Source organism: Muntiacus reevesi, chromosome 4, assembly GCF_963930625.1.
Source record: "Muntiacus reevesi chromosome 4, mMunRee1.1, whole genome shotgun sequence".
Lineage (NCBI taxonomy): Eukaryota > Metazoa > Chordata > Mammalia > Artiodactyla > Cervidae > Muntiacus > Muntiacus reevesi.
The window spans coordinates 145985219-146010155 of record NC_089252.1 but is presented as its reverse complement, the minus strand read 5'-3'; the positions used below and the strand labels follow the sequence as shown (position 1 = coordinate 146010155).

The window sequence follows — 24937 nt, the reverse complement described above, 5'->3', positions numbered from 1 at the left end:
GCCCTCTACCCCCCACCCCCCACCCCAAACATGCACACATACAGCCTGCGCCGTTCTGAGAACTGGAGACGCCTGCAGGTGTGGACGCAGGCTGGGCCCCTCTCTGCCTCCCTGAGGGTTTCTGACCCAGGTTTAGCTCGTGGGGTCGGGGTCGGGGGTGAAAACCCAGTCCTGGGGACACCCTTGACCAGGAACTCCTGAAGCCGGGTTCAGCCCATTTGGGGGAGTTTCCATCTCCAGGATGGGGTGGACATTCCTGTCCCAGAGTGACCCCGCATCTGGAGGGAACTCCTGTGCCTGCCTGTGAAAATATGGGGACTTCCCTCTCGTCTTCGGATGACCACATTTGGGGTCTCCCCTGGCCCAGGAGGCTTCCCTGGGAGGGCATTCTTTTGGCCTAAACTGACCCCCACGTCCCTGCATTGGCAGGAACCTTCTTCTGGTAGGGTGTCCACGGGGCAGCCACCTTTGGGCTTGCCCACCAGAGAAGTCTTCTGCCCCCAGAGGCAGTGACCTCTGGAGGTGGGGACTCCGGATGGACCCAGTTGGAGGGACGCCATGTGTACTCTCAACCCAGGGCAGTGACTGACTCCCCTCCCTTCTGCCCCCAGATCCCCTCGGCCAGGATGGAACTGAAGGCTGAGGAGGAGGAGGTGGGTGGCCTCCAGCCGGTGAGCATCCAGGCCTTCGCCAGCAGCTCCACCCTGCACGGCCTGGCCCACATCTTCTCCTACGAGCGGCTGTCTCTGAAGCGGGCGCTCTGGGCCCTCTGCTTCCTGGGTTCCCTGGCTGTACTGCTGTGTGTGTGCACCGAGCGTGTGCAGTACTACTTCCACTACCACCACGTCACCAAACTCGACGAGGTGGCTGCCTCCCAGCTCACCTTCCCTGCCGTCACGCTGTGCAACCTCAACGAGTTCCGCTTTAGCCAAGTCTCCAAGAATGACCTGTACCATGCCGGGGAGCTGCTGGCCCTGCTCAACAACAGGTGGGGGGCTCCCACCCATCCCCACTCCCAGACACCCTATCAGGGTGCTTCCTCTCTAGCCCACCATACAGCGTAGACAGCCCTGCCCTCCAGCGTCCCAAACCTGCCACTCACAGAAAAGGAATTGGGGTACTGCCAAGCATCCAGTTAAGGGCACCCAATCTCTGATCCCAGTGTGGTTCAAAACAGCTCTGCCCTTATCCAGCCTGAGCTATGTGACATGGTCATACTCTCTGGAATGACCTCTGCCCATCCTTTTGCTACTACGTCTCAATTTTCTCCTCTCTTGAGAAATCTGGGCATACTGTCTTTAAAGTGTAGAAACCATGCTATGAAAGCCATAGTTCCTGCCTTGAGGTCTCTGCCCACCCACCTTTACCCCTGTGCTCAGATGCCCGACCCCTGGGCAGCCAGTGCAGATCCTCTGTCTTCTCAGACCCCAGGGGGCAGATCCTCTAGACACGCCCAGCTCTTCTTTTGGGCCTCTGCCCAGGGCTGGATGCTGCCCTCCCCCCAGAGTTGGCCATGGGACACTGGAGGCAGAATGGAGGCAGGAACTGAAGATCCTGCCAATCCATGCACTGCTCACCCTGGGCTCCAGGTATGAGATACCAGACACGCAGATGGCAGATGAGAAGCAGCTGGAGATACTGCAGGACAAGGCCAACTTTCGCAGCTTCAAGCCCAAGCCCTTCAACATGCGCGAGTTCTACGACCGCGCAGGGCACGACATCCGAGACATGCTGCTTTCCTGCCACTTCCGGGGGGAGGTCTGCAGCGCCGAGGACTTCAAGGTGGTGAGTGAGTCCCCTGGCTGGCGGGGGCGTGAGTCAGCCAGACCCCTGAGGAGGAGGAGACTAGGAGCCAGAGGGCCTCTGGGGTGGGTGTTGTATGTTCCTAGGGCTCACTTCTGGCAGAAGGGGGACTTTGTTTAGTTCGGGGGGGCATTTGCTGTTAGTGAGAGCCTCAGCCTTATGTCTGTGATGGCAGGAGAGAGAGCCTGCAGTGCATAGATGTGTGTGTGTGTATGCGCACACACACACACACATGCAGCCTAGCAGAGCCCCCCACCCCATCAAGTTTACCTTCTGGGTCACAGGTGTCAGAGTTGGGGGTGGCAGTGGGTAAGCTGCAGCCTTGTTACTCAAAATGAGGTCCAAGGACCACTACCTGTGAGCTTGAACAAAAGGTAGGACTTTGCCACCCCATTTCTCAGACCTACTGAGTCAGAATCTGCAGTTTAACAAAATCCTCAGGTGGTTTGAGTTAAAGTCTGAGCTGCAGCATGAAACATGGGAAGTAAGGGAAACTTTCTTTTAAAAAATTGGACAGATAATTCTCTCTGTGCCACCCCTGCCCCTGGCCACTACACACACACACACACACACACACACACACTGTCTGGTTGGGTTCCCCCCTTGCCAGCCCATAGTCAGGGTCTGAGGAAGGAGAGATGATTTGGGGCTCACAGCATGGCTGAACTGGAGATTCCTTTTGCTTCTTGAAGTAGAGATGCCCCACAAATACTCATACCCCCCACCCACCGCCACAGATGGGGCTGCCTCAAAGCCAGCACCCATATGGAGAGGGGTAGGGGAACTGACTGGCATCTCATGTGCCAGGTGATTGTGAATAAGTCATACAGGTTGCTGGAGGGTTAAAATCAGACAGAGTGTGGAAAGTGACCAGAGGAACTGGAGCCTTGTGTGAATAAGAGTACCAAACGTGAGGATGAAGCCTGGAACTCTTCCGAACACTCTCTAGGCTCTCCTTCAATCCCCTGGATGAATAGCCATATTTATCTCTATTGAACGAGTGCATAAGCTGAGACAGAGAGGTGGAATGAGTCACCCAGCTCACGGAGCTGGTTAGTGAGACTCAGGATTAGAACCCGTGTCTCATTCAGTCCTGATGCAGTGTGCTCTTTGCATTAACATTGCTGACCCTGGAATCACCATATTCACTTCCAATTCTGGCCATTACTCTTGAAAGCCCAGTCTCCTTAGGACTCTTTTTCTCTCTATGTGTATGTGTGTTAGCCACTCAGTCGTGTCCGACTCTTTGCAACCCCACGGACTGTAGCCCCGCCAGGCTCCTCTGTCCATGGGATTTCCCCCGAAAGAATTCTGGGTGGGTTGCCAGTCCCTTCTCCAGTTTTCTCTCAATACCTGCCGCTAGTTCTCCACTCTCAGATCCTCCCCTTTTCTCCCTGCCCATTTTCTCCCATACTTGCTTGCTTCCTTCTTAGCGTTAGAGGAGCATGAGCTGCATTTGTGTAGAAAGGTTAGAACCATGGTCATGCTTGTTTTTTTCTCTGAAGTTATACAAGACTTCCCTCTTGTAAGCCTTGCCCTGAGACCAGTTTCATGGGCCTTTGTCAATCCTGCTGGACAAAGTTTACATGACCACAGTCCTTGCTGAGCCAAGCTCATAGGGAGCTTAGTGTGATGCAAGAACCAGTTCCTTCCCACTTTTTCTTCCTCAAAGCAGGTGAGTGCTCGATTCCCCAGAGCCCAAGACCAAAGGGCTCCCAGACTTGCCAACTATATTTCCAAGGGTAGTGGAACTGTAGATGAAGGTGGAAATGAAAGCCAGAACCCTCCTCCTCTGCAGCATATCCAACACAAGCAAAAGGGACCATCAAGAAAGACAGAGGGATGACCCTGGGGGATGGGATGGGGAGGGACGTGGGAGGGGGTTCTGGATGGGGAACACATGTGCACCCGTGGCTGATTCATGTTGATGTATGGCAAAAAACCACTACAATATTGTAAAGTAATTAGCCTCCAATTAAAATAAATTAATAAAAAAAAAAGAGGGAACTTCTCTAGTGGTCCAGTGGTTAGGACTCCACACTTCCACTGGTTGGGGGTGCAGGTTCGGTCCCTGGTTGAGGAACTAAGATACCACATGCCACACAGCCAAAAAAAATTAAAAAAAAAAAAAAAAAGAAAGAAAGAGAAAACCCATTAGAGCGAATGGTTTGTAGTGTTTGGATAAGGACAGGGATTCGTTGGCTCGACCTGGGAAGGTGCTAAGGAAAAAGTAGGATTACAGTTAGGTCATAGAAAGTATACAGTTGAGGCTTCATTTGTCCTTTATGTCCAGGAAGATTCCAAGTGGTGATGCTAAGATATATTTTTTTCATGGAAATTGAGATACTGAAATGTGATTGGTCCATGTTGTCTGAGGGGACAGCCCTACACAGTCAGATGGAGATATGATTGGTCCACAGAGTTATGGAGCAATGAAAGTTCTTCCTCTTCCTGGGGAGAGATACCTGGCTAGAATCCCACAGCCCCAACACTGGCACTTCCTGGTCCTGGGATGTGAGGGAAGATTAGGTTTTTGCTGTTTCTAAGCCCATGTGAAAGACCTGACCCTGAATCCAGCTGTATCCAAACTTCTCAGACCTTCCTTCTACCCTCTCAGGTTGACCTCACTGCAGTTTCTTTCTACTCTGCCCAAAGGGAAGTCTCTACACGTGGGAATCTGGTTGTGAGTCCACGTTTGACATCTAGTGGAGAAGGGTGCTGGCATTCTCCTCCAGCTCTCTGGCCCTAAGGGGCACAAACGCTCAAACCTGATACACCACCTTCTTCCTTCTTAATTAACATCTGCCTCTCCATCCTTGCTGGTCTCTGCTAGGCCAAGAGGCATGTATCCAGCCCCTGGACAGGTGAAGCACTGACAGAAGACATCTGTCTGTCAGATCAGAACTTAGGGAGACCATCCTGGCATCTTTTGCTGCCTTGAGAATAGAGGTTCTTAACCAGGCATCCAAGGCCAGCTTAACGTGTTTGCAAAATAGAGCATGTGTGGACACATTTGAACTCTTTTGCAGGTTCCAAGGGCAACCTTCATCCAACAACAGGACCCTTGATTCTGGAGGACGGTGCAGGGGGCATAGGAAGGGCATCCTCTGCTCCACCAGCTCCCCCGGTGGGGTCTGCCGTCACAAGCATTTTCCCCAGATCTGCTTCTGAATCCTGCTCAACCTCAGGGGATGACCTGGTGATGGAAGAAGTGGCTTGGCCAGGTCTATCCCCCAGTGGTGGCAGAGTCAGCTCAGGAGAGTGAGGGGAACCTGGGCTAAATCTCGGAGAGGCTGGTTTGGAAACCTTTGGGGACTGAAAAGGCAGAGGCCCATGGGGAAGAGCTCCCCAGAGCAGCCCGGTTGGGTTGACCTCAATAGCTTTCTCCTGAGCTACCAAAGACCGACCCACAAGCCCCCTCTTCCCTGGCCTCCTCTTCTCCTTCTTGATGGGGTGTTGGTTGCCAGGGCAACAGGGTCTGAGACTCCGCTCACCCACCCCACCTTGAGGCCAGCCAGGTCAAGGCAGGGCAGGGGTTCCATGGAGGGGGCCGGGGGCGCAGCTGTCTGCTGGGGTCTGCGTGGGGGCCGGGGGGGAGCGAGCACAGTCGCAGCTGGTGCCGGCCTCCAGCTGCATCTTATCTGTCCCTGGCAGTGGGAGCGCCGATGTGGCTGGAATGCTGAACAGTTCCAAGGGGAGGGGGCTGGCAGATGGTGGCCTAGTGTGCCCTATGCCACCCCCCTTCTCCAGCTGAGACCCAGAGCCTTCGCCTGGGGGAGAGAGAAGTGGGAATTCATCTCTGAACCCTGCAAGAGATGGAAGGGGAGGGCAGAGAATGGAAATCCTGGGGTGGGTGTGCAGGGGGGATAGCCTTCTGTCAGGAGGGGGTGGAATTGGGGACAAGGGATGGGGGACAAGAATCCCTGGGGGACCCTGGAGTGGCGGCAGAAGCCTCTCAGAGGAGAGGTAGAGTGAGGAGGTGGACAAATAAATCCCCCCAAGGCTCTGGACCTGGACAGGAAGCTTCTGGAGCACCTAGGCGAGGTGAGATGCTGATATGACAGGGGCGATCCTGGGGCCCAGAGCGTGGTGGCAGAGGTCATCTTAAAGCGAGCAAAGCCAGGCATGGTCGGTCCCAGGGAGAGCCAGGACTAGCAATGAGAGCTTCCTTATCTCCAGGGCTGGCTCTGCCAGTTCACTGACACCCCTCACTCCACACGACCCCACAGCAGCTCAGACCTTGGGGCCCTGGGGAGGGCCTGACCTCACTCCCTGGGTCGGTTCCCTCCAGCTGGGCAGGGAGTGGAGGGGCTGCTGGTGGGGGGCTGCTCAGACTGCTACTCTCAGGGAGAGAAAGGAGGGTCATTGGGCTACGGTGTCCAGAAGCCTGGTGGTCTTTGTCTGTTGGGGGAAGCGGGGGCGGATGGGGGAGCGTGCAGGGATTGCGGAGGGACAAGAGGAGCTGGCCGGCGGGGGTTAGCTTTGGGGAAGGGGCACCCCTCCCTTGGACGTTCTTGGGTGCCTCCTTCAGCCTTACCCTTCCCATCTCTCCCTCCCCCTCTCAGAAGTGTCTGAGGTTGGAGGGGAGGCGACTGAATAGAGCCTACTGCAAAAATCCAGGGGACCCTGCATTGGGGTCTCTCTCATCACACACACACACACACACACACACACACACACAAAACCCTTGAGTGACTCAGTTTCCTCTCTCACCTCCTCCCTCTCCTCCTCCCTCATCCCTTGCTGTTTCTGACTCCGCCCCTCTCCCAGACTGCTGTCAGCTAAGAGGTTACTCTAAGTTAATTGATCTCTGGCTGTTGGCTAAAGTAATAGGGAGTTGATGTAAGTAAGTGCCTCTGGGGGCAGAGCTGGACAGGGAGGGGTGTGGAGGAGCCACTTGGGCTTTCTTCTGCCCCAGCCAGCGAAGAGCTACCTCCAAGGCAGGGCCGCCTTGGCACCTGGTGTGCTTCCAGGAAGCAAAGGGGAGGTCTGCTGAGAGGTGTGCATGTCTCTGCTGGCAAACTCTTGAGGTGGCTCGGAGCATTCCTCAACTTCGTGGAAGGCAATCTGAATTCCTGGGGATGGTGAGGGAGACTGGATGTTAGGCACAAGGGCTGGAGTTGGGAGAGTCAAGCTTTGCTGAATTCCTTCCTGTAACCCTCTGAGCCCCTTAGAGGTGCCAAGCCCCGTGCTGGGCACCAGGGGGCAGAGGTGAGCAGGCAGCCGGTGTCCCTGCCCTCAGGGAGCTTAGAGCCGCGTGCTGTGACCCCAGGAGGCACGGAGGGCAGGGAGGTGCCAAGGGAAGTCTAAGGGTTTCAGAGCAGAGAATCACGTGCCAAGCATGAGAGGCCCCTCATCACCTGGGTGGGGTCCTTCCGATCTCCCCAGCCCAGCTCAGCTATTCCTAAACTCAGGTCTACGGAAAGTATGATGTCTCCCCACCCTAGCCTCCTCCCGCTGATGACCAGTCTAGTTCTCTCCCTCAAGGGTCCTTGTCTTTGGTCAGGCTCCGGAGGCAGGAGCTGTCCCTCACTGTCCGTCTGAAGTGGCTCCAGGGTCTGTGCCCTCCGGCTGAGAAGCTTAGGGTCAGAACTCTGGCGAGGGGCTCTGGGAGGCAAAGCAGGGAAGAAGACGGCTCGAAGAAGGGTGCTTGGTATGGGTGGAGGGTGCAGCTGAGCACTGGTGCTCCTGGGATCTCTTTCGGGCATAGTTTCATCTGGCTTCGTTTCTCAGTTTCCTGTGAGCCAAGGGGGCTCTGACTGGACTTTTAAATTTGCCAGGGGGCAGCTTCTCCTTCAACTTCTGGGACTCGCTGGCTAACCCCTGCTGGCCCACGGGTGGAATGAGTGTGCAGTACGTTTCCTGGATATATGCATCAGACATCTTTGTGGAAAATTTTGAAATGAACATGAAACTGCAGTGTAGTTTCAGTCACCTTGAGGGCAGGTTCCCTTAAGAAACTCTAAGGACAGAGACACTCACCCCAGGCTCTCCAACGCCTCTCCTGAAGGAGAGGGAGGGCAAGCTGTGTCTTTTCTGAGCTCCTGTGATTTCTTGGAAAGATAACCCTTTCCCGCTCCTCTCATCTGTCCCCTCCATGTGGCCGACAGCTCGAAGCCTGGGCTGTACGGCCGTATCGAGTGTCTCTGGTATGTCGGCTCTTTTGTGCCTGGTTGGGAACATCCCTGGGGAGAGAAAATGCTGCAGTGGCCTTGACCCTGGACAGCAGCCAGCTCAGGCTTCCTCACCACACACCGCACATGTGCCCTAGGTGTACGAGAACCCATGTGCACCTCTCTATGTATGTCTGAGAGTGCGAGTGTGTGGATGTGGATTAGGGTGTGATATGGACAGGGATGGATGTGCATGGGGACACACGCAGCTCACTTCATGTGGCCGCGGGAGAGAGCGTGTGTGCCCGTGAACCTCGGCCCCATGCAGAGCACATACCAGCAAAATTAATCCTCTCTTTCATTCGCACTTTGCAGTTTACAATTTCCTTTTAAATCCTGTGATCCTTATAATTCTGGGAGGCAGGAAGATGTTAATATCTTCATTTGAAAGATAAGGAAACTGAGGTCCAGAAATGTTACATGACCTGCTTGAGGCCACAGAGCCAGTAAATGCCAGAGCGCAAGCTTGACTTCAGATCTTCTATGCCTGATTCTTCGTGGGTGACCACATGAGTGGAGATGTGTGTAGTGGAAGAGGGTGCCCAGCTCCCCATCTGTAAAGAGACAGTGGGGGTGAGACAGGAAGGGGAAAGAAAAGGATGTAAAAGGGAAGATCCTCAGCCTAAGGGTGACTGCACTGTCTTGTGGCTCCTGCTTCTTCGTTGCACCATTTGGCCAAGTCCCAACCTTAGAGGGGGCTTCCCAGGGCTCTAGTAGTAAAGAATTTGCCTGCCAATGCAGGACACATGGGTTTGATCCCTGGGTCAGGAAGATCCCTTGGAAGAGGGCATGGCGACCCACTCCAGTATTCTTGCCTGGAGAATCCCATGGACAGAGGAACCTGACGGGCTACAGTCCATGGAATTGCAGAGTCCGACATGATTGAAGTAACTTAGCATAGCATACACAGCACAACCTTAGATGGACCCACTATTGGCTTCCTCAGCCACTCTCTACCAGAGGAAGTCACATGACAGGCAGGCTCAGAATCACATTGTGTTCATGATCAACATCCTTATATGGGCCTGCAGTGCTGCCCTGCAACCCCACTGTGTTTTCCTGATCAACTTGCTCTCCCCGTGATTACTGTAAATTTCTCCATGCTTCTCAAAGCGCCACCCTTCCTAGTCCTGCTCTCACCCTCAGTAGATGACCTCGCCTCGCAGGGAAGATAGAAGCCTCAGACAAGATCTCTCTGCTTCTCTGGGTTCCTGCCCCCGGAGGGGAACATCCATCTTATCTAAGCTGAAATCTCAACCTATTCTTACCATCTGATCTCCTTCGACTTTTGTGGGAATTTTACCTTAAAGATCCTGCCTCTCCCTCCTTTATAGTCAGTATCTCCCTCTCCAGTGGAACCTCCCCATTGATAGTGAAACATACTTGAGGTTCTTCCGTCTTAAATGTATAGCTATAAGGACAGCTAATATTTATTGAGCACTTACTATGTACCAGGCCTTAGGTTAAAATAAAATAAAAACAAAACGAAACAAAAAATCTCTCAACTCTACTCCCCACCCGCCAGCTCCCACAGTCTCTCTCTGCTTTCTTTCACAGATAATATCCTTAAAATTGATGAATAGATCCCACTCCATTTTCTCCATTTTCTCATCTCGATCTCACTCTCTGATCCACTCAGACTACTTCTTTCCCCTGTCTTCAGCACTCCACCAAAATGGTTCTCGCTGAGGCCACTAGTGACCTCCATGTGTCCAAACTGCACAACCATTTTTTTATCCTTGATGTCTCAAGGATCATTCAAAATGGTTTACCACCACCTTTATTTTTTTTTTAAAGCAGGTTTGCTTTATTTACTTACTGTTACTATTTTTGGCTGTCTTGGGTCTTCATTGCGGCATATAGGCTCTTCATGGAGGTCTGCTGGCTTCCTCTAGTTGCAGTGCATGGGGGTTTCTCTCTAGTTGCAGCATGCAGGCTTAGTATTTCCCCAAAAGTGAAAATGAAAGTCACTCAGTTGGGGCCGACTCTTTGTGAGTACAGTCCATGGAATTCTCCAGGCCAGAATACTGGAGTGGGTAGCATTTCCCTTCGCCAGGGGATCTTCCCAACCCAGGAATTGAACCAGGGTCTCCTGTATTACAGTTAGATTCTTTACCAACTTGAGCTATCAGGGAAGCCCAGTATTTCCCCGACCAGGGCTCAAACCCTCCTCCCCTGCATTGGAAGGCAGATTCCTAACAATGAACCACCAGGGGAGTCGCCCACAACCTCTCTTTCACATGACTCTATTGCCTGATAACTGATAATTCTCTTGATTCCCCTGCTTTGCCTCAGTACCCCTGCGTCTTTGCCAGTTCACTCTCTTCCACTTGGCCATTAAATGTTGGCACTACCCAAGTCTCAATCCGAAGCTTTCCTCTTCTTCTAAATCATGATTTAATGGTACAGCTTGATGAATTTTTCATTCGTATATTTTTACACTGGCGTATTTATGTAATATTTTATATATTACATCAGTGTCTACTTATATTGATATAAAATTGTAAAACATGTCTAGAGTCCCAGAAAGTTCCTTCAGACCCTTTCCTAGTCAATCCTACCCCACAAGAGTTAACCACTGTCCTGGCTCCTGTCAGTAGAGGTAAGGTTCACTAGTTCTTTTTTTTTTTAGTTAGAGGACAATTACTTTACAATACTGTGATGGTTTCCCCAGTTCTTGGACTTCCTAGACCATGTAACCTTAATGTAATACATACATGTTTGTGTTGTTCTTCTTTTGCTCATGACTATGTCTGGAAGATTCAGTCTCTGAATTAATATATAATTCTTTTTCAATGCTGTGTAGTACCTCATTATGTAAATAGCATAAAATTTATCTATTCTACTCTTGCTAGACATGTGGGTTGTTACTAGTTTTTGGCTATTATACATAAATTTACTGTCAACATGCTGTTCATGTCTTTAGGTTGCCATATGCACGCATTTTTCTTGGGTATGTGACTAGGAGGGCTTCCCTGGAGGCTCAGTCAGTAAAGAATCTGCTTGCAGTACAGGAGACTCAGGTTCGATCCCTGGGTTGAGAAGTTTCCCTGGAAAGGGACATGGCAACCCACTCCGGTCTTCTTGCCTGGAGAATCCCATGGACTGAGAAGCCTGGCAGGCTACACAGCCCATAGGGTTGCAAAGACATGACTGAAGTGACTGAGCATGCATGCACAGTGACTAGGAGCTGTGGTTAAATCAGAAGTTAAGATTCTGTTTAGCTTGAATGGATACGACCAAATCAGGCCATTTTTCTGTCTTTTCTAAAAAACTTTATATTCTATTCCTGAGCGGTCTCATCTTTACTCGTGACTTCAATTACCATGTACACACTGACAACTGCCAAATGTATGTCTCAGCCCAGTTCTCTCCTCTTAGCATCAGCTCCAGTGGCCAATTTTTCACTTAACATCTCCACTTGGATCTCCCCAAGGCTCCAAGAACCCAGCATATGCAAAGCCAAATTCATCATCTTAGCTCCCAAACTTGTCCTGTACTTGTGTTGCTGATCTAGTGAGCTATTCACCCACTTATGCAAACTAGAAACCATCCCGGGCACTCCATCTCCCTCTCCTCCCTAACCAGGTCTCCTAGAGATGCCTCCTGAACACTGCATCCCCGTGTTCGAGGCCACCCCATGGCTCCATGTCTCACCTAGACTGCTCCAATGATTTCCTAACAGAACTTGTAGAACCCCTCAGGCTCTTCCAGAGTGGTCTCTTTAAAACACTGCTCTGATTGCTTGAAATCCTTCCATGGGGAAATGGGACCAGAATCCTTACCCTGCCTTCAAGGCCCTGAGGAGTCTGGTCCTGTCTGCTCTCTGGCTACATCCTCCTCCTCTCAGCTCTCTCCTCTCGGTACTTTGCAGTGACTCTGTGCTCTGGAATTTCACCCCCACCCCCACCAACACATACATAGCAGACCTTTACCTAATTACTCCTCCTTATTCTGTAAGTATTTACCTGGCTGTGTTGGGTCTTAGTTGCGGCATTTGGGACCTTTCATGTGGCGCATGGATTCTCTAGTTGTGGCATGCAGACTCAGTAGTTGAGGCGCGTAGGCATAGTTGCTCTGTGGCATGTGAGATTAGTTCCCCAACCAGGGATCAAGCCCCTGTCTCCTGCATTACAAGGTGGATTCTTAACCACTGGACCACTAGGGAAGTCGTCCTCCTTAATCTTTTGATTTCAGTCCAAACGTCACTTTCACAGAGAAACCTTCATCAATTTCTAGTCTGGGTCAGATTCCCCTGTCATTCACTTCCATGGAACCATATTATTTTTTTCATAGCATCTATCATAGTTTGCAATTAAGTATTTATTTTTGCAATTAAAAAAAAAACCTGTCTCCCCCACTAGATGATAAGCTCCATAAGGGCCCAGCCCTTTATCTTTTCCCCATAGTGCTCAGCACATGAACACTCAGGAAAGAGTTGATGAGTAAATGCAAAAATGGAGAAGGAAGGGATTTAGTGAGGAATGACCTACTTATAGTGTCAAGCCCACTGCTTGCTCTCCATGAGACTTGAATGGGTCATTGTGCCTCAGTTTCCCCATTTATCAAATGGGGAGAAATTACTCAAACTTGCTTATTTTGCTGCCTTTTATATATGAATCCCCTGAGGCATCAACTGAAAAGCAGGAAATATTTCCATAGATGTGAGGGGCAGGTGGAGTTCAGAAAGAGATGTAGAGAAAGTCAGAGAGCCCTGGGTGGCCACGCTTGGCTTGAGAGAGGTCCTGGGAAGGCAGTCATGTGGGGAGGAGTTGCATCTTTGGACGGAGGGTGCAGAATTGAGTGTTGTTCCCAGAGTGTGTGCTGCTTGGGCACTTCTCCTGGGGTCCCCTGCGTATGCTGGCGGGGGAGTCTGTGTGTTCGGCTTAATCCTTTCCTCATCTCCCTGTTACTGTGACAAATGTGGATTATCTACCTACTGGAACAAGATGAGGAGGAGAGAATGTTAGAGGATGGAGGAGGGAAGAAGAGCAGTTGGGGTGTGCGTGTGTGTGTGTGTGTGTGTGTGTGTGTGTGTGTGTGTTCCTTGTCCACAAGAGGGCTGAGTGCAGGTGCAGGTGTGGGTCTTTGTGTCCGAGTGGGGGAAGAAGTGTCCAGCCACAGCAGATGTGCTGCTATCAGAAGCTGCTCCGTGTGTGCTTGCCCTGCTCTCTGGGGAGGCCCAGCGCAGGGAACTTCCCTGCCTCAGTTTCTTCCCTCTGGAAGTCCAATCTACCTCCTCTTCCAGGGAGGCTGCAGGAGGGGAACGATGCCCTCTAGTGGGCCTGGGGCGCAAGGGCACCTGCAGCTTCCCCCGCCCAAGCCTCAATTTAGGCTGGCCCACCCCCACCCCGTCTGGAACTCACCTCTGACAAAACAACATTCTGGGCATGCACAAAGGACTCCAAGAGCTGAGGTCTGGTAAGCAGGAAGAAAACGCACATGGGACAGGAAACAGAAAAAGAACCCATAAATTCATACGGGAGAAGCCTGAGGACAACAGCTAAATGCGGGAGGTCTCGCCTCATCTCTACAGTGACTTAGCTCTGCTTGGCCTGGGTGTTCCTGGTCTTTTCCGTCCTGTTTCTCCACGTGGCCCCTGGGTCCTGCTCTTTCATTCTTACGGCCCCTTTCCTTAAGGAGCTACTGATGACTGTGCATGCCCGAAGGGACTTGAACATCCCTTCAGTACTGTTCTGAGTGGGTACTCACTATGCCCTGGAATCAGGGGAGGCTTCTCGGAGGAGGTAGCATGTGAGTAGGGTCTTGAAAAATGAGTAGAAAGTTTCCAGAGAGTCCAGGGAAGGCATGATACTGTGGATGAGCCTGGTGTGTCTGTGGAATGAAAGAGGACATGGTGGCTGGACGCTGGTTGCTGAACTGGGTAGGGTGGGGAGGTGAGGCTGGAGGATAAATTGCCAAGACCTTGTAGGTTTCGGGGTGTGGGGTAGGGGTTCAGGGGTGGGGGGTTGAATTTTACCAAGAGGCCCTGGGGAGTGAGAGAAGGTCTTGAAGCAGAAGAATGGTCAGAATTACATAGCGTGGACTAAAGGTGGGGAGAAACTGCAGGGAGGCGGGGAGTGAGGGAGACCAGCTGGGAGGCATTTGTTTAGGGGAAAGGGGAGGTGGCCAGTCTGAGGGCAGTGGCTTAAGGAGAGGGACCAGATCTCCAAGGCTGCTCTTCTTCTGGGGCCTCTGTGTCCCTGGCAGCAAAGCTGAGGCCACAGGTCCCACATCGGTCAGTTCTGCTGGAAGCTGGCACCCTGCCTCCCATCCTTGACACTCTAGGGTCTCTACATACAGCTGGAGGAGGACAGATGTGTGGGAGCAGGGAGGGGCAAGGAGGAAAAGGAGGGGAAGGGGCCTGGGGCTGTGGGATGGTTACGGACTAGAAAGGCCCAAGTAGACTTGCCTGACCCCACTGTCCCTCCTCTGGCCCTGCGGAGGAAGGGTTGATTCGTTTCCCCTCCCTCCCCCTCTCCTCCCCTCAGGTTACCTTCTAGGCCCTGGAGACTTGGCTGGTGGCTCAAGTTCCTCAACCAGTGGCCCTGAGTAATCAGAGCACATTGAGGGGCCAGGGGCCTGGGAGTGGGGCCTGATGAGCTGAGAGCAAGAGGAGCATCAGCAATGCAGGGGCTGGGGGTACCTGCGAGGCTGAGGATTTGGGGGTACCCCAGGTTGGTTCCCAGCACTCTCTACCTGACCCAAGACCCTGTGTCAGTGTCACAGAAGGGAAGTCCTGCAACTGTTGGGGGTGGGCAAGCTGGGAGGGGGAGTGGTGATCTGCCAGGAAGCTTTTCAGCTTCAAGAGACAGGGTCCCTCCCCCCAGTGCCGGGAAATAGCCATAAATGAGTCTGTGGTCAGTGAGAGACCTCTGCTAATGGAACCTGGGCTGCCCCCCAAGCCACAGCAGGGAGTGCAGCTCAATGTGTGTGTGCGGGGGATGCTGACTGAAGCAGAGCAGGGGCCAGGGGAGGGAGGGGAGGATCCAGGGTGTCAAGGATGGCTAGAAGGGACCGGAGGCGGAGGGGGCGATTAGGGGTTCAAGGAGTAACCGATGGTAAACTGTGGTCAGCTCAGTGATGAGAAGGCAGCTAGCTGAGAGTCAGGGGGAAAGGTAGAGGGGACCTGGGGTGTGCGAGTGTATGGGGAGAAGTGGGGATAAATGAGTAATTGGGGAGATTACAAATCAGGGGGAGTTAGAGAAGAATTAGAGCTTAATCAGAGGTACCGACTGGTTATGCGGGCTCACATAACTCAGAGGAAAGGCCAGATCAGGTGAGGCTGAGGGTGAGAAGGCTGAGGGGTGTCTGGAGGGTGAGAGGGAGCCTGAGGGGATGTGTGTGTCTGGGAGGAGGGGCAGAGACTGTTACTGGCTGAAGTCACGCAGGGAGAGCAGAGCGAGGACTCTGCTAGGTCTCATCTCACCTGGAGAGGTGGGTACCAGGAGCCCCAGGGCTTCTCCAGGGTTTCCACTCTGTCCTTGACCCTGTCAGTCCTGCTGGAGCTGGCGACAGGAAAGGGGCTCCAGCCCCGCTCCCCTCCATCAGCCTCCCTTTCCCACGCCATCAATTATTCATGGGCTCAGACACCCGCCCTCCCTGGCAGGGCAGGCTGGTCCTTCTCTCCACGCCCCGCCCCATCTCAGCCACGCTGCCACGGAGGTCCTGGCGAGAGGGGGGACGGCCAGCCGGGCGGCAGAGCCCAGGTCAGAGGACCGGAGGACCCTGCCTAGGGCCACAGCCCTGTCCCCGCTCTCTCACCAACCTCCCGGGGCCAGGAAGCCCCCGGAGAAGATGCCCATCCAGATCTTCTGCTCCGTGTCGTTCTCCTCTGGAGAGGAGGCCCCTGGGCCCTTGGGAGATGTATGGGGTCCCCGTCAGCGCCAACAGCGGGACAGCACAGACTCAGAAGAGGAGGAAGAAGAGAAGGAAAAGGAGGCAGAGAGGAAGGAGGCCAGAGCGGGGGACTCACCGATGGACCTGGTGGCCTTCGCCAACCGCTGTACCCTCCACGGCGCCAACCACATCTTCGTGGAGGGGGGTCCCGGGCCGCGGCAGGCCCTGTGGGCAGTGGCCTTTGTCCTGGCACTGGGCGCCTTCCTGTGCCAGGTAGGGGATCGAGTTGCCTATTACCTCAGCTACCCACATGTGACTCTGCTAGACGAAGTGGCCACCACGGAGCTGGCCTTCCCGGCGGTCACCCTCTGCAACACCAATGCCGTGAGGCTGTCCCAGCTCAGCTACCCCGACCTGCTGTACCTGGCCCCCATGCTGGGGCTGGACGAAAGCGACGACCCGGGGGTGCCGCTCGCACCCCCAGGGCCCGAGGCCTTCTCGGGGGAGCCCTTTAACCTGCACCGCTTCTACAATCGCTCCTGTCACCGGCTGGAAGACATGCTGCTCTACTGCTCCTACTGCGGGGGCCCCTGTGGCCCTCACAACTTCTCGGTGGTGAGTGGAGCCCACGGTGTCTGCCGGGTGCGCGCTGACTGTGAGCGTGGCGACCATGCTGGTGACCGTCCTGCCCCTCCTCCTGGGCCACCCAGCTTCTGTGAGATGCCTCGGAGAGCCCTCACCCGGGAGCCCCAGGGTCTGCAGCTGGGCTCTATTTCCAGGGCTGTGCCAGGACTGCCCTCCCTGTTAGAATCCTGAACACACAGCTGGAAACTAGTTGCTGCCCCAAAGCCTCCAGCATGTCCAGCCCTTTCCCAAACCTCCCTGTGGTCCAGCCGAGATCACAGGACCTGACTCTCACTGAGGTCAGCCTTCGATCTCGTGGCCGGTGCCTATGTTTGGCCTTAACGATTTTGACTGCCACCCCCGGACTGGAGCTGGGACCAGTGCCAGCTGGTCTCTGGAGGTGCAGAGGGGTACCCCCTCCACCCCAGCACCCCCTTCAGCAGCATCCTCACGTGGTCTTCTTGTGCTCCTCCTACCACATGTGCATGTGTGTGTGTGCGCATGCCTGTATGTGTACGCGTGTGTGCGTGCACGTGTGTCTGAGGGAGAATAACAGGTCTCCTCCAAATCCTCCCCCTTTCCCCTTCCAGTTCAAAGTGGCCAGGGACCCGATTCCCAGGGGAAGCCTAGGAGTGTCTAGGGCCTTCCCTGGTGAGGGGCCAAGTGACACCACATCCTCTTCCCCAGCTTAGCTTCCAGTTTCATCTGGTCTGATAGATGCCCTCCTGTCCCCTACAAGTGCCAGATGCCAGGCCTCTCCTCCCCATACACCCATCTCTCAGCCCCCCACCTCTTCCCTAGTGCGGGGGCCAGTGGGTGCCATCGTCTTGGTGCATCGTGGACTGAATAGACAGACAAAGACCTGAGGTTTCGGGCTCTGGACCTCAGACAGGCAGGGAGTTAGAGGAACGGGAGCCAAGAAAGGGGTCAACCTGGTTTCTGGGTGGGATCTAAGGGTAGAGGAGGCACTTCTCATGCATAACCACCAGGTGGCAGCAGAGTCCACTGGTCCTCAGCACAGCCCTCGAAGCCAGCGCTAGGGCTGCAGCTCCCAGCCCATCTCAGCCACCAGGAGTTCCTCACATCCCCAGATGGAGGGTAGGTAGGGGTGCGTGTCCAGCCTGGACTCTGTGGCTCAATGCCACAAAGCCTGGTAGTGGGGCTGGGGGATTATGAGTTCCCTCCCTCATCTCTGGACCTCACCCACAAAATGGGGGAGGGCTCTTGTTTTTTTTTTTCCAGAGGGGAGAGGAGGAGGCTGTTGTAGGAAGGGGGCAAAGACTCTACTGCTTAGCAACCCGCACCCCCTCCCCACCCCAGTCCAGCCTGACACCATGTCTCTCTTTCTCTGGGCTGTGTCTGCACTCACCTTGTGACTTGCTCTGTGGACCCTGTCACCATCTCACAGGAGTAAAAGCACACTCGCCTGACGTGTGGGAACTTGGGGGCATTCTGGGAGGCTGTGGGGAAAGGGCCACAAAGAACTGGTTCGCTTTTCTCTCTGTGGCTGTGTAATCAGAGCTGCAGTAGGGGCTGCTCTGTGGCATGGAATTGGGGGGGGGGGGGGGGTCCTGCCCCCAGGCCTGAGATCTCTTCTGCAGCCCTCACTATTCTGCAGCAGCATTAGCGAATATGCCAGGTCCTGGATAATTCTGGTGATAATGGGACAATGATGGACATGAGGGTCTAATGGCAGAGGAAAGTAGCACGCTTAGCATGGTCTCAGGCAGAGCAGGGCTTCAAATGCCTGGGGTGAAATCTAGAAGAGAAGATATGTGTCAGGAGGCCCTGGGCCTGGGGAGAAGGTCCCAGGAGTGACCAGCGGTGTGGCAGGGATGGGGTCAGATGGAGCTATATATGCAGGGGCCCTGCAGGAAAAGGGTCACCCCTTGGATGGTTTAGTTGAAAAGACTAACAAAGGGACTGTTTACAGAGGTGCAGGAGAATAAAGAAAAACAATGAGGGGGCCCGAGGCACCAGAAATAGTGGGAAATTGTCAGAGTCAAGCTAAAGGAACACACAGAGGCAACAGTGCTAGGCAGGGAGCCCGCCCCCACCCCCCCACCCCCCGCCCCAGCAGGATTTGTAGTCCGGAAGGGTCTAAGCCACCTTCGGAACCCTCGCAGATAAATGGCCTGGTCTTTCCCTCCTGTCCTGGTAGACTACAGTCCATGGGGTGGCAAAGAGTCAGACAGGACTGAGCATGCGTCATGCAGCAGCTCCCTCCTCCCATCCTCTGATCCCTCACTGATACCTCTCATCGGTAGAACCCAACCTGAAGCCAGTCTGGATGGCAAAGGTTCACAGGCAGTGCACCCTGTGGGGATTGGCCTTCCAGGGCACTCAGCCAGCCAGAGAAGGATGAAGGGAGTGGGAAGGAGGACAGATGGGGAATGGGCTGCTCAGGAGGGGTCATTCCTGAAGGGCTGAGACTCCACCAGCTGGAGGGTCCGGAGACAGTCCCTGGTGGGCAGAGGGTATTGGCAGGACTCTCAGGCTCTCCACTCTGCCCCCGCCAGGTCTTCACGCGGTATGGAAAGTGCTACACGTTCAACTCTGGCCGAGATGGGCGCCCGCGGCTGAAGACCATGAAGGGTGGGACGGGCAACGGGCTGGAGATCATGCTGGACATTCAGCAGGACGAGTACCTGCCTGTGTGGGGGGAAACCGGTATGTCGCCTCTCTCGGGGGAGCCCCCTCCCTGTGGCTCCAGGCCTCAGCCTCTGGCAGGGGCTCTGAGGCAGGGTGTGGGCTCTCTTCCCTTCCTCCCAGCATCTCCAGCTCCCACTCTACCTGACGGCCACACTCACATTTCCCTGGCTCCCCTTTCCTGGCTCAGTTACTCTCCAAGGTAACCAGCCATCGCTTTCCACCCGTGGCTGCCACTCACTCTATAAATAACTCTGTCTCTTCTTGGGCTGCCTGCCGTCTGTCTGGTCTCAGGGGCCTTGGGACAGAGAGATATGGGGGGGAAGGGAGAAAAGGAGGGGGGAGCAATGGAGAGCCTCTGAGACAGTGAGAAATAATCTGAAACAATGAGATACATAACCGAAGCCAAGTAAGAGAAGAAGAAGTGTGTAGGATGCAGGGGTTACCAGGGCAGCATGGGGCTGGTGAATCCAGAAGGAGACTGGGGAAGGGCCAGGGCTCCCTGGACTGACTATCTTCCCCTAGTCTCATTGTGGTCATCTCAAGAGAGGGAGGAGGCCCCCAGCTCTGCAGAAGGTTAGGGAGGAAGAAGAAGCCCTCCCAACACACACCCCTCTCATTCCCATAGATGAGACGTCCTTCGAAGCAGGCATCAAAGTGCAGATCCACAGTCAGGATGAACCTCCCTTCATCGACCAGCTGGGCTTTGGCGTAGCCCCAGGATTCCAGACCTTTGTGGCCTGCCAAGAGCAGCGGGTGAGAGGGCCACAGGAAGCTAGTCCCAAGGGTGGGGCCTGGGGGCTCAAGATAGAGGTGGAGTGGTGGGCAATCAATAATGGGAAGGACAGGTGAGTTAGAGCCTGGGTAGCCATCTGACTAGTCAGGAGCATGAATGGTCTAACGAATGGGATGCTCCATAAACTCTGAGACCCTCAGAGGCTGCAGAGGGAGAGGGGGCAGGACTCCTGAGTTCTGCATCGTGTCAGAGGAGTCCATCAAGGTGACTCGGGGAGAAGTCCCCACACCCCCCAGCTCCCCGGCTCTCCCAGCAGCTCATCTACCTGCCCCCGCCCTGGGGCACCTGCAAAGCTGTTACCATGGACTTGGATTTCTTCGACTCCTACAGCATTACGGCCTGCCGCATCGACTGTGAGACACGCTACCTGGTGGAGAACTGTAACTGCCGCATGGTGCACATGCCAGGTCAGGCCCCAGATTTCCAAACACAGTCCCAGGCCCCCCAGACCACAGCGCCCTGCACCAGCTCCCCGTGCACGTCAACCTCCTGCCAACATGCAAGCAAGACCAACTGGCTTCTCCTCATCCCAGTTCCAGCACCAGTCTATCCCATATGGTTCTTGCCTCTCTGACCTCAGTTCCTGGCTGGACCCATAGGGATTGGTGAGAAGGGTCCAGAAGAGATGGACTATAGGGTGGGTCACCTCCAGTACAGACTGCTGCTGCTGCTGCTAAGTCGCTTCAGTCATGTCCGACTCTGTGCGACTCCATAGTCAGCAGCCTGCCAGGCTCCTCCATCCATGGGATTTTCCAGGCAAGAGTACTGGAGTGGGTTGCCATTGCCTTCTCCGCCACTACAGACTAGGCACCGACTATTCCTACTCTCCCACCCTCTCCCAGCTTCCAGTATTTAGGCCTCTGCTACCACCAGTCACAAGACCCCTTTCATCTCCATCCTGTACTGCTGTCTCTTCTCCTCTCCAGGGGACGCCCCATACTGCACTCCAGAGCAGTACAAGGAGTGTGCAGATCCTGCTCTGGGTGAGTGCCCCTGGCCCAAGGAAGTCGGGGGAGGGAAGGAGGTGCTGCCGGCTGTCTGCATAGGGGTTTCAGAGCAAGCTCTCAGAAGCTTCTAATAACTCTTGGATCAGGCTTCGCGTGCACCCTCCTGTGCCTGACTCTGGCAAGGCTGGGCATAGCATCTCTAGAGGCTCTGTGAAAAATGAACAGGAGTCACCTGGGACGGGTGGCCCTCACCTGCTCTCATCAGCACCTCGGCTGATTGACCCCGGAGGGCCCTGAGAGAAGGAGATATGGGGATTAAGAAATATCCATGGGGAGCCGCTGGGCATAGGGCTATAATGAAGGACAAGTCAGAAAAAGAGAAGGGGGCTCAGGCTTCCTTTGGGCAGAGTCAGGCTGTGGGTGTTGGGAAGGTGCTAGCAGAAGGGCACCACTCAACTGGCACCTCTCACCTGGCTGGCACAGACTTCCTGGTGGAGAAGGACCAGGAGTACTGTGTGTGTGAAATGCCCTGCAACCTGACCCGCTATGGCAAGGAGCTGTCCATGGTCAAGATCCCCAGCAAAGCATCAGCCAAATACTTGGCCAAGAAGTTCAACAAGTCTGAGCAGTACATAGGGTAAGGGCTCTGGCTGTGAAGGGTAAGGGACGGGCCCTGTTGGGGTTGGCAGACAGGAGGAAACTGAGAACATAGGGAAGGCCACCAAAGAGTCTCAGGTGCGCATGAAGGGATGATCAAGTCAGAACACGTTAAGGAGGCACCCCTTTCTCATTCCTCCTCTCTCTTCATCCTCATGGCTGTAACTGGGATCGCCTCACAATTGCCGGTGTGTGGAGCGACTTTTCAATTACCCCATCATATTTAATCCTCACAACACCTCTAAAAGGCAGGCAGGTAGCCACATCACATCTAGTTTTGTAGATACGGAGACTGAGATTCGGTGAGGATAGCTTGCTGGGGTCACCCAGCTAGTAGGGGACAGAAATGCAACTTGAACCGAGGTCTCCTCTCCCACCCCCTCTGCAGGGAGAACATCCTGGTGCTGGACATTTTCTTTGAAGTCCTCAACTATGAGACCATCGAGCAGAAGAAGGCCTATGAGATTGCAGGGCTCCTGGGTGAGCTGCTGGTAGCACCTGTCCCCTTCCTATGACATGGGCATAGTGTGACACCCTACCACCAGAAGCAGGCTGCTCGCCTCTGTCCCACAAGGCCTCCTCCCCGGCCCCAGGGGCCTTCTCCTGTCCCAGTGAGCTCCGAAGCTCCCACTGTGTCCTGACTCCCCTGACCTCCCTCTGGGCCCCCTGCAGGTGACATTGGAGGCCAAATGGGGCTGTTCATCGGGGCCAGCATCCTCACTGTGCTGGAACTCTTTGACTATGCCTATGAGGTGAGTGGGGGGGGTGGCGGTGCTGGGGTGGGGCCATGGGGGGGCGGGGTTCCAGATGCCCACCCACCCGCCGCCCCACTTTCATCCCAGGTCATAAAACACAAGCTGTGCAGAAGGGGGAAGTGCCAGAAGGAGGCCAAAAGGAGCAGCGCCGACAAGGGCGTGGCCCTCAGCCTGGATGACGTCAAAAGACACGTGAGGGAGCGAGAGAGGCGCGCCCTCCAGCCCCATCCCTTCCCCGACCACCCCAGGCCCACCCCCCTTGCCACCTCTTCTCCTTTGCCTCCCCCACGCCCCGGGGGCACCTGTGGCCCTTCCCATAACCGGTCCCTGTCCTGTGCCCTTCCCCAGAACCCGTGCGAGAGCCTCCGGGGCCATCCTGCCGGGATGACGTATGCGGCCAACATCCTACCTCACCATCCGGCCCGAGGCACTTTTGAGGACTTTACCTGCTGAGCCCCGAAGGCCACTGTACCAAAGGCCTAGATGGGGAGGGCTAGGAGAGCAAAGGGGCCCCCAGCTGCCCCCCACATCTGCCCTGGGGACTCACTCCCCTCTCCCAAGGCATCCCCCCACTCCTGGGCGGTCCTTTCCTTTTGAATGTGGTGAGGAAGGAGTCTCGAACCACAGAGTCCTCTCCCCGCCTCCATCCCTTTCCTTTTCTTTCTTTCTTTTTTTTTTTTAACAAAACTAATCTAAAACAGAAACTAAAAGAGAGATTGGGGCAAGTGACCTCAGGCTGCCCCTCTCTGCTCCATGCTGCCTCCCACAGCTCCCAGCCTGAATTCTGTCTGTCCGGCTATCTGTCATCTGAGTGTCCACCTACATTTTGCTGCCACCAGTCACCAAAGCCCCCTTCCAATGGGGGGCGGAGGGGATCCTCGGGGTCTGGAGTTTGGCCCCAAACCAGAGAATGTACCTTGAAGGGGAGGGCTACTAGGGGGGGGCTACCCCAGCCTTAAGAGACCCTCTGAACCCAGTGACCCCCCCCAACCCCAAGTCTCCAGGCAGGAACCCTAGTCGTGTCTGTTCTCCCCCCACCACCTAGTGACCTGTGAAGTGTCTAGGAAGGTGGGGGTGGAGGATCCCCTGAAGAAGTGGAGCTGGGACACGATGTGGCCCTGGTGCTGTAGGCCATATCCTGATACCTGCAAGTTCACCCCCCACCCCAGAGCTGCTGGAGAGAAATCCCAAGAGGCAGCCCTCCTCTGCCATCCCATAAGAGATCCAGCTGGTTGCCTTCCAGCTCAGGGAGCCGGGCACTGGTGCCTAACCTCACTGGTCCCTCTCCCCCAGGCCCCTGCAGAGGGCCACATCCATAAATTTTCTTATGGAATTCTCCCAAGTCCTCTTCTGAAACATTTGCTTCTCTCAACAACTTCATCTGCATTTTCTATTTCTATACGATACAGACTCTATATTGCTATATCTCTGTATATACTTTCCCCGACTCTGTCTCTACTTCATCCCCTTGTGTCTCTAAGAACAACCCTCTCCACCCCTTCTACAAGTTCCCCTTCTGTGTTTCCACCCCTTCCCTGGTCTCTGAATGCCTTCGCCTGTATAAAGAGTTGGACTCTCCCCTGGTGTCTGTACTGTGTACACACATCCCTCTAAGAAGCACAAGGAGACGACACGCGCATTGTAACCTTCGCACTGTCTCGGTGGCGACATAAAGGAAGCTGTGAATTACAAGCTCTGCCTCTTTCTGGCCTCACCCTGTCCCCCCAGCCTGGGTTTCCTTCGCCTTCCCTACAGCCTTAAAATTCCCTCCCCTGCTCCACCCACCCTACTGTCCTTTGCCTGGCTGACTGCGGCCTCCCCAGGGAAGGGGTTGCTACAGTGAGAGCCCCCACCCATGGGATGGAGATCTGCTCTGCGCACTAAGCCAAGGGTGGCAGAGACTGAGGGAGCTGTGAGCTGATGACTGTGCAGCGGAAGCAGCAGGGTGTGGACCCGCAGAGGCTGAGGTCTTCAGTCAGTGGCCTTTGCCTCCTTCTGGATGCCCAGGCCTCTTTGCTCACCTAATACCCAAGCCCACCCCTTATAGTTTCTGGTGAGGTACCGTTTGATAGTGGGACGAAAGAGACAGGCCTAGAGGGGACGTTGAAAGCTCTGGTATTCTGTTCCTCCTTTCCTCCCTTAATGAGAAACCAGCGAGGTAGAGGACCTGCCATGCCCCCTCCACCAGGCACTCCTCCCAGGCCAGAGCCCTGCCCCTTCCCAGGCCTTCTCTGCCCAGCTGCCTCTCGGCCTCCAACCCCAGAACAAGACCTGTGGCAGGTCATCTGTGCATTGGCCTGGAGCTGGAGAGGCCATAGGATCTTTGGCAACTCTTGGTTCCCAGGAGTTCCTTAGAGATCAGACCTCTCCAGAGGGAAGCAGGAGCAAGGCCAAAGGGTGTGCAGTGGATGGGAATAGCAGGCAGGGCTATGGGTGACGCATGTCTCTGGTCTAATAAACTGGGTTTTAACCATCTCCTCTTCAGTGTCGTTCATCTCTTATCTGATTAGTATTTAGGCCTTCCCACTAAGTGCCTAGAGCTGAGCTTGGCTTTGGGGCCACACAATCAGGGGAGGAGTGAGGAGGCGGGAGCAGGGGTACTCTGGTCCTCCTGGGATGGGACAGGCTGACCATCATCAAACCAGGAATGGTTTGAACCACTGGGCAGGGAAAGAGGAAGAGGTCAAAGGCAAC

The 24937-nt window shown here is 54.7% G+C and overlaps 1 protein-coding gene across 4 annotated transcripts; it reads left to right on the top strand.

Moving 5' to 3' along the window:
- The first annotated feature begins 626 nt into the window (after window positions 1-626).
- On the top strand, window positions 627-22696 carry ASIC1 (acid sensing ion channel subunit 1). 4 transcript variants are annotated; one of them, XM_065932113.1, is made up of 12 exons: window positions 627-988; window positions 1590-1789; window positions 18707-18802; window positions 18951-19109; window positions 19717-19844; window positions 20141-20291; window positions 20811-20867; window positions 21315-21468; window positions 21877-21968; window positions 22161-22240; window positions 22331-22435; window positions 22592-22696. In XM_065932113.1, exons 1-12 carry the CDS (start codon window positions 627-629, stop codon window positions 22694-22696), a joined length of 1689 nt encoding a protein of 562 aa, XP_065788185.1. The 4 variants fall into 4 exon arrangements, with proteins under 4 accessions (XP_065788185.1, XP_065788187.1, XP_065788186.1 ...); XM_065932115.1 differs by lacking the exon at window positions 18707-18802 and having other exon boundaries at window positions 1590-1785; window positions 18959-19109; XM_065932114.1 differs by lacking the exons at window positions 627-988; window positions 1590-1789; window positions 18707-18802 and adding an exon at window positions 15774-16430 and having other exon boundaries at window positions 18959-19109.
- Window positions 22697-24937: the final 2241 nt, after the last annotated feature.

Excerpts from the sequence above, each read along its gene's own strand:
- ASIC1 (XM_065932113.1), top strand. The coding sequence starts at position 627 with ATGGAACTGAAGGCTGAGGAGGAGGAGGTGGGTGGCCTCCAGCCGGTG. Across the intron at positions 1,790-18,706 it reads CGAGGACTTCAAGGTGGTGA|AACCCAACCTGAAGCCAGTC; the intron begins GTGAGTCCCCTG and ends TCTCATCGGTAG. Across the intron at positions 22,241-22,330 it reads TCTTTGACTATGCCTATGAG|GTCATAAAACACAAGCTGTG; the intron begins GTGAGTGGGGGG and ends CTTTCATCCCAG.